The sequence below is a fragment of the Stegostoma tigrinum genome, chromosome 30 (assembly GCF_030684315.1).
Source record: "Stegostoma tigrinum isolate sSteTig4 chromosome 30, sSteTig4.hap1, whole genome shotgun sequence".
NCBI classification, from domain to species: Eukaryota; Metazoa; Chordata; class Chondrichthyes; order Orectolobiformes; family Stegostomatidae; genus Stegostoma; species Stegostoma tigrinum.
The window spans coordinates 3,743,317-3,756,705 of record NC_081383.1 but is presented as its reverse complement, the minus strand read 5'-3'; the positions used below and the strand labels follow the sequence as shown (position 1 = coordinate 3,756,705).

At 40.1% G+C, this 13,389-nt stretch overlaps 1 protein-coding gene and 1 long non-coding RNA gene across 2 annotated transcripts in view; one reads left to right on the top strand and one right to left on the bottom strand.

The window, feature by feature from the left end:
* The window catches only part of LOC125465683 (hippocampus abundant transcript 1 protein-like), a 115,126-nt gene extending 103,622 nt beyond the window's left edge, over positions 1-11,504 (top strand). The window contains exons 11-12 of the mRNA XM_048559415.1: positions 326-492; positions 2,091-11,504. Of these exons, the coding sequence (XP_048415372.1) occupies positions 326-492; positions 2,091-2,303 (380 nt within the window). The 3' untranslated portion in view covers positions 2,304-11,504. The remainder of the gene's footprint in view (positions 1-325; positions 493-2,090) is intronic.
* The window catches only part of LOC132206099 (uncharacterized), a 31,705-nt gene continuing 20,370 nt past the window's right edge, over positions 2,055-13,389 (bottom strand). Inside the window, exon 3 of the long non-coding RNA XR_009442820.1 lies at positions 2,055-2,203. This is a non-coding gene — a long non-coding RNA (uncharacterized LOC132206099). The remainder of the gene's footprint in view (positions 2,204-13,389) is intronic.

Here is a 13,389-nt window from a genome sequence, read left to right as displayed (position 1 = left end):
TAACTGTAAATGACAACATCCTGTCACAACTTTCCCATCTTTGCATTTTAGCATGGTACCGTAGGGCTACTAGAACACAGGGCATGAGTGGAGGGGACAACTGATGGAATTGCAATTCAAAAAAAGTTCTTTTTTAAATATAGTTTGCAATTTATTTTAGCTTGGGCAAGAGTAAATTCACCCCGTCTATTCAATACTTCACAGTTGAAATGTGAAGTCTTCAAGAGCAAAGCACATTCCATGGGCTGAATGGTCTATTACTGCACCGATGCCTTGTGGTCTTCAAAGGATTTGTATATGAGATGGTTCTTCCCTTTCCCTACAGGAGTTGTACAAGGAATGATCACTGGAATCAGAGGATTGTGCAATGGCCTTGGCCCAGCACTGTATGGATTTGTATTCTACCTTTTCCATGTGGAATTAAACGAAATGGGAGATGTTGATAACCCAGGCAAAGTTCCTAAAGGAAACATGCAAAATCCAACTGATGAGGTAAAGCAACAACTTGTGCGGAGACCCAGCTCCCTTGTCATTTCTTGATGCATAACCAACTGGCGTTGAAGGTAGTGACGCAGTGGTAATGTCAGTGGACTAGCAATCCAGAATCTGGTCAGTGCTCTGTGGACATTGGGTTTAAATCCCTCCTTGGCAGATGGTAAAATTTTGAAATAAATTTCAAGTAAAATCTGGAATAAAAATATGCTTACTGGTTATGAATGCTGTTGAGGAAGGAAATGTGCCATCCTTACCTGATTTGACATACACGTGACTCCTGGCCCACATCACTGTGGTTGACTCTTAACTGCTCTCTGGGCAGTTAGCCTAAGGCAGCAATGCCCAGAACCCATTAATTTTTTTTTAAACAAATGCTGTTTCAGAAAGTATGAGAAATCCTTGGCTTTGAGTAAAGACAAAAATCAAGGAAATTACGCTAAACAATTAAAATGCCCAAGTTGGGCCCCTGAAAGAAAATAATGTTCAATACTGGACACTATATTTGGGGAAGGAGAACCTGCTTGCACTGTCTAGTTTGCAGCGACAGAACACATTTAAAATCATCGGCGAAAGAATCCGATGGCAGATGAGGATAAATTATTTTAAGCAGTGAGTTCTGATCTAGAATGCACCTCCTGAAAATAGAATCAGTTTTCCATTCGGGAGGAGCTTTTAGAAGCGAACCTAATGGGTAATTGTAAAGGACGCATGTATTTCGAGGAAAGTCTTCAAAGAGGTTGCACAGACTGAGTTGGGGTGGTTGGCCACTTCTGTATGATTCTGTTGAGATACCCCAGTTTGTACTCAATATGATAAAGCTGTGGCAGTAGATAGCATTTGAAATCTATGGGATACCACTTCTGTTAGATGCCATAACTGCATATGGTGCATACAACAGGTAACCAAAAGCCAGGTCCAAGATATTAATTTTAATCAGTGCCTTGAAGAGGTGAGGCAGGAATTTGGGGAGGAAATTCCAGAGCTTAGAGCAGACACTGAAGGTAGGAAGTTCTCATGAATAAAGAACTGCAGTTGCTGGAAATCTGAAACAAAAACAGTGTTGGAGAGACTTAACAGGTCTGGCAGCATCTATGGAGAGAACTGGTTCTAATGAAGCATCACTGAGCAAGAAACATTTAGCTGTTTTCATTGCTCAGATACTGTCAGACCTGCTGAATTTCTCCAGCACTGTTTTTCTGTATGTAGGAAGTTCTCTTGCTCTAGGGACCTCTGCTTCTCCCTGTTACTTAAAACAAATCAAGTGTGAAAGAATGCCCTGCAAAATTTGCTGCCATGTTTCCATGTTTATGTTGCCACAGTCGAACATAATTTCATATCTGAGGCACTTTGAAATGTGATGTATGTGCATGTAAACTTTTTAATGCCCCTCATCATTAATGCATGTAACAGTCGTGAACATCAGTGAAACAAGAATGTTAAAGCTATTTTGAAAAAAAATTGACAAGTTACCTTGTGTTAAATTCTTTAAGTTGTGAAACAAACTGTCCTTAATTTAATTTTTAAAAGCTTGCAAAATTACAACTTCAATAATTCCAGGTTTTCTTTTCTTCCTCTATCTTATTTTGTTTGTCCAGAGTACTATAATCCCAGGACCTCCGTTTCTTTTTGGCGCCTGCTCAGTCTTGCTGTCGCTGCTAGTCGCCTTGTTCATCCCGGAGCACAGCGGCCTCCCTCTGCGTTCTGGCAGCTGGAAGAAACATAATAATGGATCACAAGGTCACCCCCACAGTCCACAGAGCACGAGTCCCGATGGCAAGGAGCCCCTATTGCAAGACAGTTGTGTATGATGGCCAAGAGCTGCCTGCTCTCAGGTAGCTAGAAGTGGAGCTCGAGATCAGGCATGGCTGCAAAGCCAAGGTTTTCACTTTAGGAATACTAACAATTGTAATATTCTTTCTGAATTTTTGCAAGTTTAAAAGTTGTTGGTCTTTTTTTAAAATTTAATGTGTTGAGAAACAATTCCTATCATACCACTTTCTGGTTCACCTGATTGGCTCATTGGAGTCTCAATGCTCTCTGGATGCTTTTAGCAGTTGGCACAATCTTGAAGTTCCTTTAATTACAGGATGTTGTTCCTGTTTTGTTGCCTTGTACAAGACACCAGAAGTCAGTTACAGTCAGTTCTTAAATTACTGTGCTGCTTCTGTGCAAGTTTCATTTTTAAATTGCATTATTGCCTGAAGATGAGTATCATGTGGATGCCTGCAAGCCAAATATAACACTGCCGGTGTCTGCTCAGATCACAGCAAAGATGATCCACAAACAAAAGTGAGTGTTTCAAAATGTCTGGCAGGCTGCCTGTTTGAGTCCTGGTGGTTTCAAATTCAGCTTGTTAGCTCGTCAACACCTGCAATTCTGGGATTCTAATGGCAACGTATTGCACATGTCTTATTTTATAATGCAGGTTCAGTCACAGCTGTGTACGATGAAACCTGTCTTTTTGGTCTTGTGGCTAAGCAGCTAACTATTTTCAAAGCTGACGAATTGGAATGTAAGCTGCAGTTTCTGATCATTCAGTCCTGTCCTAAAGTGGCCACAGTGACTTTTTCTCCTCCTCTACCTCCCACCCTAAATCTTGACTGTTTTACTGCTGGGAAATGGGATCTTACTGCAATATGCCCTGTGCAGTATTTTCTTTATTTCAAGTAGGCTGCTAAAGATGTTTACCACTCTGAAAATCTGGGGCATGGGTAAAATAACACCACAAGAGCAATTATTTTATTTGAACAGCACTTTTTTTTGTCTTATAGGAATTGAGATAATCTTGCTGCCAGACTACAGTCCTTTTGTTTTTTTGAGAGTTGGATCAGTAAAGAACAGGAAATGGACTTCGAATAGCATTAATTTTCAGGCCAAGTACAGCCTCCGTATGGAGAGTCCCTCAATTAGGTCACAAGGGAGGGGATTTTTGAAGTGCAATTCCATTGCCCTAGTGTCAAATCATATTCCTTAACCGTGGAAACCTTCTACCTATCCAATAATAGCTGAAAGAAACCCTATCATGTTCTATCATGTTCTATCTTGTTACACATTTGCAATTTACTTAATACAGGTCAAACCCAAAACTCTGGAGAACTTTGGGCATGGAAGTGTGTGTGAACCCAACTGTGCTGCAAGTATACTTTGCTGAAGAGTGCATTTCATAAATGCCAGATCCTAACATAGGACTCGAGTTATTGTTTGTGCTGGCTGCTGTCTATTCAGACAAAGTTTATCCAACTTTGAAGTGGCTAAATTCACAGCTGTCATGTCTGTGAGGCACCTTGAAGCTATCTGAGGTGTTGGCTGCCTAGTGTTGTTCCTGAAATTAGTGGTAGACTTGAGGATAATTTGTATATGGTTTACTCTGTACTGCCTCCAGCTTCATTCTAACAATCGACTTAATGTATGATATTTGAATTTTACAGGCAAGTGGATTTAGGCACTTGGATTTTTATACTTGAGTTTGTATTTACCCCTGATGGAAACTGGTTAATGGAGCATTTATTGTAATCCAGTTCCCTGATTGCACCCTGCTTTTATTTTATCATCTTTGAGATTTGACTAGAGGTTCCTCTAAACTGTACCATAGGTATCCCAGATTTCGTTTCCAGATTTTATTGAGTGAACTGAGGTTGGAGCATGTTATGATTTACCTCTGCACCCTTGGGTAGAGGAGGAATCAGCCTGTGCTGTAACTCCTGAACATTCAGTACTTCTATTGGAACCTACATCTGAGGAAGGTCAGAACCTACTGCTGCTTTGTCCCCATCTGCAGACTCTCACAATTGGCATTGACACAAATGGTGCTATTTTGAACTGCTAGGAGTATGTAGCATTTGTAAAACATCCACTGAGACCCTCTGGGAAAGGAAGAATAAAATGTCGTTGCTAATGCTGAGTTTGAAATCAGTTTCTTAATTTGGGTGTTCATACCGATTAGAATCTTACACCCTGTGTTGCCTTGGGATTGGAGGCAGAGAATTTGTAAACCAGATTACTAACTTCTCAGAATAGAGAAGACTGCAATTTGCATTTTTGTAGTTTGGAACTGGAAATGGCTGCCAAATGTTTGCCAGAGTGGAATGAGTTTGGGCTAGTCCAGTAATTATCACTGCATCCTCCTTTTCGAAATGTATTCTAAAGTTTGAAAGTTTTTTTCCACCACCCATGACCAACTACTCTGTCCACCTGATGTGGCACAGGAAAGTTTACTTTCTACCTATAGTCTAACTACATGAAGCAAAACGAAGTTCTGATGAAGTAATCCGTCACCAACTGCAAGGCCCCTACTGCCCTTTGCAAGCTAAAATGAGGATTAAGCTTCCGGTAATACCTGGTTTATTTTTAATGTGCCATATTATTTTACTCTAATGTGCCCTGTTTTATTCTGACTGTAAACATTATTCAGCTTTGTTGAGAAAATTTTTGTTGAGTGGGGAGGGGAGAAACAAGAATTACCATGGGTGCCTTTTCCTAAAATTGGTGATCACTTTACTTGTTGAGGTGTGATCAGTCCACTGTGAGAAAGGAGGGTAGGAAAATGATTGATCCTCCACAGTGGTTATCCATTTCCTTTTGTCCTTACACTTTGAAGTTATACAATGGAAATGACACACCAACTCCATTGTCATTGCAATACACCACCTTATTCAGAGTCATTTGGAATATAGCAATACGCCATTGTCATGATACATCCTCTAACAACATGGTTGTGCTGCCGCCAACTACAAATTCAATTATCCCCCCATCTGTCCCACCAAAATTACCAAATAATGTAATCTTTGCCATGAGCCTGTTTTTGGGTTAAGTCTTGGAAATCATGACATGCAGCAACCAAGAGACCAAAACATAATGATGCCTTAACCCTTGTTGCGGTGGTCAGGTCAATAGATGGAAATTGTGTTTTTTTTTAAACCAACTGTTTTCTTTTAAAAGAGGGAACTTGAATGGAAGGATACACTGTTGAATGTTGGCAAACTGAAGCAGATTTGGGTAGAGGGAAAAACAAATGATACAGCTTTCCTACTGAAGGTCGAAACAAATTCAAGTATTTCCGTTTCAAGGGGGTACAGAGCACTTTGATAAAAGTGAGTTTATTTAACTTAGCAACTTAGACAAATTATGACTTTTAATTAATATTTCATTACCCATATGACGAGTACAATCTGATGGGATGATAAACTTGGTTGATGCTCCCGTGTGAGCATTGAGAGGCTGTTATAGGCCTCAAAGATAATTGTACTTTTAACAAAGTACACTTCGATTAGACAAAGTAGTTTGTGTAAGTTTTATTGTAAAGCTTATTTAATTATAGAAATATATATAAAGTCCATATTTCAATTTCTAGCTTTATCTTGATAATGGGTACCAGTCAACTTGGTTTCAAAGTGTTCAGCATGTTAAACCTATTACAATGCTAATTTTGTCAGGACCGGAGCAATATTTGCAGCAAAATTCAAAGCTTATTGGTTTGAGTAGTGTTTCTTGATGGCCTGTACAGGCTGTCAAGTGGCCTTGAGCAGTGAGTTCTCTTTACCCAAGTTTCAGTAATATAGGGGAATGATGACTGATGGTACTTCCTTGTCTTTCCAACAATGGGAACCTTCAAAATGGTTAAAACAAATTAAGAGTAGATGGTGTGTCAGCATTGTGAAGCTACATGAACATTGACAAAGGTAGATGTGAGCCTTGGAAGCTTCCAGCATCAGTTCTTGGACTACAGCAAGTTAGTTACTTTTTAAACCAGGTCTCTCACGTTTGGAGTATTAAGTCTGTAGTTGATCTCAATCAGTCAGTGTTCATTTCTTTTCAGTGCTTTGTACACATCCTGCTGGACATGTAGATTTTAGGGCAAGATGTGAGCACATGTGCTATGATATCTGACATAACCACATGTTTGTTGACAATCACGGCGCTTAGATCTGTGGTGCATTGACTGACTTACCACTTGATTGAAGTAGTATTACGGCTACTGAAAGGAATTTCATGTGCAGATCTCCTGACTTTCCATTATCTTTTAAATATGGCCGTGCTGTGAAATTTTCTAAATGTTGGCCTGGCAATGCTTTGTATTCATTTGTAGACATGTCTAAAGGGCGATTTAACAGTCATCCTAGTATAGAGTAGAAAGAGTTGTGCTTAGTGTGGAGGCCAGATGTTAAGATTGAGCTGAGACTTGAAGGAAATTCTAACCAATTCTTCGATGGAAGTGGAGCAATGGAAGCCATTTCTTCCTAAAATGTAGCAGTTGAGATTGGAAAATCTTGATTTAATACTTGCTTAACCTGCTGTGTTGTGATTATTTTGGTGTTTGTTGATTACACTATCAGCTAATGAGTTGGAGTCAGACAGGACTTGCAATGTGTAGTCGATTGTACAGTGCACTGCGTTTAAGTCTGCAGAGCCCAATTTGAAGCAGTCATTATGAACTAATGGGCATAACATTGACCAACAGCATCAGTAGATTCTCTGGATTAAAAACATGCATTATTTCTCCAGAAAATGCAATATGTGGAGGATGTTTTGCATTATCCAAGCTATGTGCATGAAATCAATTCCATTCAAGCATGGTGCTCGCTGAACGTGATCAGTGCAAGAATCATTCATTGATCTCCATTCTGCTGCCAAAGCCATCCCCGAAATCCGTGAAGTTGGATAACTGTGTGCACTGTGCATCCACATTCAAGAGCCCATTTCTGCTCGAGCCAGTGTTTTAGAAAGAAACACCACAACTTCAATTCCATTCTCTTCCTCTTTGGCCCCCAAAAAGGGCACGTCTTCTCATCAGGGAGAGCAGGGTGTCCAGACATGGATCACCTTTTGAATGGTGCTTTGGCTGAGGGAAGATGTTCTCTTCAGTCAATCCATACTGCATTCATTTTATAACCAAAGGAGGAGACAAATGTTAATTTTACTTTGTTTCTCTCAAGATGATGAGATTTCAAACAATGCATTGATTCAGCACATTAATATTAGTGTATTAATTGATTTTTCCATCAATAGCACAAAATCAGTGCTGTCTTGGGAGTTTTATTCCACCTGGAAATGTGTGGGTGTTGGGGGAGTGAGTGTGATTGAACATTTATGAGTTGGAGGGTAATATAATCATGCATTTTGTAGCAAAACATGTTGTTCTTTGGTTAAAAATCTTTGACGTGGAAATTGTTGCAAGAGTAATTGTTGCCAATGCATTGAATATTTTATATCAGAATACCAGTACCATTTTTTTCGTTGGGAGAGATCAGTACCTTGGGGGAAAAAAGCACTATTGGCATGGCTTAGCAACTGTTAGCATATGAAATGTGGTTGACACCCCATTCCTGCAGCACTTGAGGTGCTGTAGCGTCAGAAGTGTTGATTTTCAGGATAAGACATTAACCAAGGGCCTAGCTGCGCTGTCAGGTGGATGGCAGTGTTCATGACACTATTTTTGAAAAAGATCAGGGGCATACTTTATGGTGTCCTGTCCAATTATTATCACTCAATTAATTTCGTTTAAGTAACTTCTTTTAAAAAGGATAATCGCAATGCTGTTTATGGAGATTTGCTATGTGCAGGTTCACTGCTATGTTTCCTTTATGCAATGGTGACTATGCACGATGAGTATTTCATTGGTACTGAGTAATTGCAAGTTTGTTTTTAGTTTTGTGGGTTTTTTTGACTAGATTTCTTTTTCTTGTCTATGCTCTGTTTACGTTGTTGCAACTGAGGCCTGTCAGTTGGGGTGTTCCTTTGTTCATTTCTGCACATAAGCACATGAGACCTGATTGCCCTGACAGACTTCCGCGTTGCATGAGACACACTGAATGTCAGACTGGCCTTGAGCATTGCTCAAGTTAGAGTCGAGCGGGAACCCTAATGTGTAAACCTGCTCCAATTGTAGTTGGATGTTCCTGAAATATTTACAAAGAGTTGAATTTTAACTTTTAAAACAAAAAAATCCCTCTCTCTGTGTAAGCTTGGCTTTTCGTGGCTGGCACAAGCTAGTCAGTTCATTTTGTTTGGTAAGAATGACACAATGAAAGGTCATTCAGAACAACTCATTGGCAAACATATCAATATTGGGCTGTACACTTGGGAACAGCAGTAGACCATTTGTCCCTCATGTTTGTCATGAACCACGTCTCATCTCTAAGTATGGTCTTTAATTCCTTTCTCCTTCCTGTTAACTGTGCATGGATAAACAAACATTGCAGGATTGCAAAATCCATGATCTGTCATTGCCACATAATTAAAAGCAGGTTTTTTGTTCTCAATCAGCAAATAAATAAGCCAAAGCCTTCCAGGACCCCATCTAATTGAGAGTGTTGTCAACTCCAGAACACACATTCTATTTACCCATGGTTCTGAGTCCCTTACCTGAGACTATTAATTATAAATAAAATCGCACAGTGCCTGATTATGGATTGCCCTCCGCCTGTCAGAGCAGGATAAAATGACTAATTTCTGCAGACGTATTAAGTTAGTAACTGCATTTGAGCAGCTGGTCCCTTTCATTTTGAATTACTGGATATGTGATGGTTTCAGTAACTGATCAACATGCTGAAGGAATCTATGAACCGAACTGCAGGGCAGCCCATGTTGATGCAGATACCATTTGGTTGATCATGGAGCATGTACTCTTTGCTGCACATTCTCAGAACATTTCCTAAATACTGCTCAGCAAGAGCAGAGGCCAGGTGTGTGTAGGGATAGCACTACAGTCCTGAACAAGCTGAAACCATGCTGGTCACATCACTGAACCCCAAATGGCTGCTGAGTGGATCATGAGTATGCTGTGGACCCAGGTTTGTCTATTCTGCAATTAAACACCTCTGCAATTGTGGATTGCGCTGTTTCCATTTGTTTCAATTGCCTGCAGTGTTCCTAGCCAATTCACCCAAATCTTTTGGACAAACTCTTGATCAGTGCGCAAGATGAATTGAAATGCCCTGCGTACATAGCTTCAATGATATTGCGTTTAGCCCCAGTGAAAAAATATAGTATATTGCTTAAAGTTGGCTGGTAGGGTACCAGGGATCAGTTTAGAAATAGGAAATCTGGACAAAAGTTAGTTGTACCCAATTATGATATGAAATGAACCTGAGGTTGCACAGGATGTAAAGAGCAGTCACATCTCGGGAACGATGCATTATTCTCGTGCATTTTAACTGGACCGTGACATGCCATGAGGCAGAACAGTTTCAGAAGGGTTTCCCTGGAAAATTCTTTTTAGCCTCTTCAAAATGTACAGTGGAACTCTCATCTCCTTGAGGCCAGCTGCATGTTCCTCCTTGAGGCTTTCCACAGTCCCTGAGGCTTTACTGGAATCAGATGGTGGACCCTGGAGGTGATTGAGCTTCACCTCTAAGCTTGAACGGTTTCAGTAGTAGCGGGAAAGTGTCAAAAAGATTCAACCAGTGGAAATCTGGTTGGTATTGGAAAGATGCATCAGTTGGCCTGGCTATGGAAATAATTCTGTGCCTGAAATTTGGGTCAGGGCTTTTGCCCTCAGGGTCTCAGGATTTAATTCAATTGTGCTCACTGCAGAGGAAGCATGGCCCCTGGAAATTGAGGCTGGAAATATTAACACTGTCTGCACCATCATACAATCTCAGCAGGGTACATCAGCAGTAACATGCAGGTTTATTAACTGTGACATGGAGGTGCTCTTGTTTCAACTTAGAAATTCAAGACCAAGATTAAATGAAGTGTTGGAAAAGGACCAGCAAGACATTCAGTTGTTCATTCTACTAGGTATTGTAGGCTCATGTGTTTGAATATCATTCTGAGGGGCATTTTTACTCTCCTCCATGGAGCTATTAGTCATTACTGCTCCAATGTTCCAGAACAGAGTGAAGGCAATTGTAAGTGTTAAAGATGGTAAATCCACCAACTGTGCACGTATGTTGTACCTGTCTGCTTGTTTTTTGTGGAGAGTGATTGGAGTTGGTTTTGACTAGAAAAGTAGCAGTTCAGACTCCCTGCATTTTGAGGCAAGTTGATGTCCCTTGTGAGAATTTGAGTTCACAGGTTGTAAAGACTAGAAACAACAATTCTTGTCAGAAGGAAGAGTAAACACCAATTTACCTGGCAAGCATTGGGACCAAGTAACTTGTTTCTAGAAACATCTGTATAATGCAGGCACAATGATTATTTGCTGTTGGAATTGAGCTGCAAGAGTCATGGTGGGATTTCAGAGGGGCAAGCAATTTTTGGGAATTGGGGCTAGGCTGGTTTTATAGATTTTATGTGCCACTTACTAGGTTTTACAAATCCAGTTAGTATACTAACTGCTTAAATCTTCTGTCATCTCCTCACTTCAGTGAGACCATTTTTAAGGTGTCCCTCATGGAGGGCCCAGTTATAGCTGCAATCCTCAATTCCTGAATTTTGAAGATGATAGGTGTTGCTCTGATATAACAACACATGAGAGTATCTACTACATCAATACATTGTAATGTGAAATATCGGTTTGGTGTGGTGTCCATTTCTTCCAGTTCTTCCTTTTGCCTGTTGGAGAACTACTTTTCCTGGCTAGTTGTTTTCTACTGTTAATGCAATGTTCATGGCAGAGTACACTTGCTGCCCACGAAACCAAAAATGTTTTTTCATTTTTTAAAAATTGTTAACTATACCATCAGTTTTGTTTACCTGTTTTCTCTTGCCTTCTGCCAACATTGCTGTAATTGTCCACCCTCTTGTGGCCAACTGAACTGGCAGAATGTTTCCTGGTGCCTCCTATTTGGTGGATCTTATTGGCTTGATTGTGTGTGTGTTCTAGTAAGGTTCACAAAAACAGTTAATGTGAAATAGATGACTTTGTGCTTGGTGTACCCTAGGGCACTGTTACTGTTGACATCTCCCTCATCGTAAAAGCACTGAAATGCATGTGCATGTGTTCAGATTCCAGCTGTGCTTTCATTAGTGTATATCCATGTACTCTGCATTATATCTAGCTCCAGATCTGCTTATCCTCTGCTAGTTCAGTTGGGGCACTTACTCTTCTCTGTAGCAGCTTGTCTTGGTCGGGGTCGGGGGGGGGGGGGGGGGGGGGTGCGGGTAAGAGATGGGGGAGTGTTGCTGGACAATGCTTGTGGCTTTCTGGTAAGACAACTATCAAGCACTGTTGCATGTCATTCTACAATGAAACCTCACTCTGGGATGAGTGACCACTTTGAGAGGAAAGGTGATGGGTGGTGCAGAGATTCCAGAGGATACTCAGTCTGAGTAACTCTAGCCTTTGGAGAGGAAGCCATCTTGTCTGTTTTAGCTAACTTGTCCGTTCGAGTTGTAGTAACAACATAGCCAATTCATTCTCTGTACTAGTCTGTGCATTTTCACTAATTAGAGTTTTTACTGTTATTTTCCTGAAAATAAGCAATCAATGGATGAGAATTTTCTTAGGTTATACTGTGGCATTTATTAGCTTTATATAAAAGACGTGCAGTTACCTGGGTTTCTATTCACATCGAGGCTGGTGAGGAATGGCCCAAAGAATTTTCTGTTCTTTTTAAAACTGTTCACTTGCCTGAATCTAAAAAGCTCAGAGTTGAAGCTGCACCAGAACAAAGTTTTTTTTTCAAAAAAAGACCAGTTCTGTGTCCAAGTCCTGCTTCAGATTTTTGTCATGTTTATCACAGCACTGGTTCTGAACTTCCCACATTTGATGAACTTTCAGATGCCTTCATTTCTGTTAAGCAATGAGCACAACCATACAGTACTGATTAAAAAAAGCTTCTGCATTAACTCAAAGATAAAGGATTCATAGAATTAACTGAGATTAATCATTCTGTTCCCTTTCCCAATCGTAGACTGTAAATAAAGCTAAAACCCATAAAAACAAAATTGCTTTTGGAAATACACTAGATTTCCATTGAGTTGTGACATAACTGGTGAGCGTGTGGTGTCAGCAGTGGCTCAATGTTAGTTAATCCCACTCCAGAGATGTGAGCACAGAATCTAGGCAGAGGAACTAGTGCAGTAACAAGGGAGAGCTGTACATTCAAGGGTGCCATCACTCTGTCATGCCATCTTGTGCCAAAGGATCACATGAAACTTTTCTTTGTACAGAGTCATTCTCCCTGGTGTCCCAGTCAATGACTACCCCTCAACCAATACTTAAAACAAATTATCTGGTCACTTAACTCTCTCTTTTTGAGGAGCTTGTATGCATATTAGCAGCTGCATCTCCTATTTTGTCACAGTGACTACAATTTAATCTTGTTGACTATAAAATGCTTCTAGGATGTTCTGAGGTTGTGAAAGTTGCTGTGGAAATGCAGGTTATTTCTTTACCCACTGAAATGGTGAACAGTCAGTCAACAGTATTTTGAACTAACAGCACATCTCCAGATTTGTTATCAGAAGTTTCTGAAGCATGCCTTGCCAAGTGTTTTTTTTTGTAAGAAAAACCCTGCGATCAAACACAGCTTGACATATATGTTGTCTAAATTCTCAGATGCTGGATTCGGTACAGCTGCAAAAATTGCAAGGTGTAACATTTTAATTTGTTCTTTCGGAGGTTTTGGTTGAAGCTTGTTGCCTCCTTCAAATGTGCCTATCAAACCTGTACAAATTGTAAATAGGAATTGTCAAAGAAAAGTATTTATTAAAAATGTACATGGAACTGAAAAAGTGGTTGTGACTGAATTTATTTACATCTTCTGTTCTACCCACTGGAAAAGAGAATGTTTTAAAAGTGACTGACGATGTCTTTAAAATTATGATGAGCTTACTGAAGTGTTTTTCAGCTTAAATGTGAGTCTAGAACTTGGCCATTAAGAAAATGTGGTCACCAATAAATCATACGTGTGTTTGTGTGTGTGTGTGTGTGTGTGTGTGTGTGTTTTGCTACAGCAATGAGTGTTTAAAGTGAATAGCATAGATGAATGTAAAGAGCGATGAGTAAAT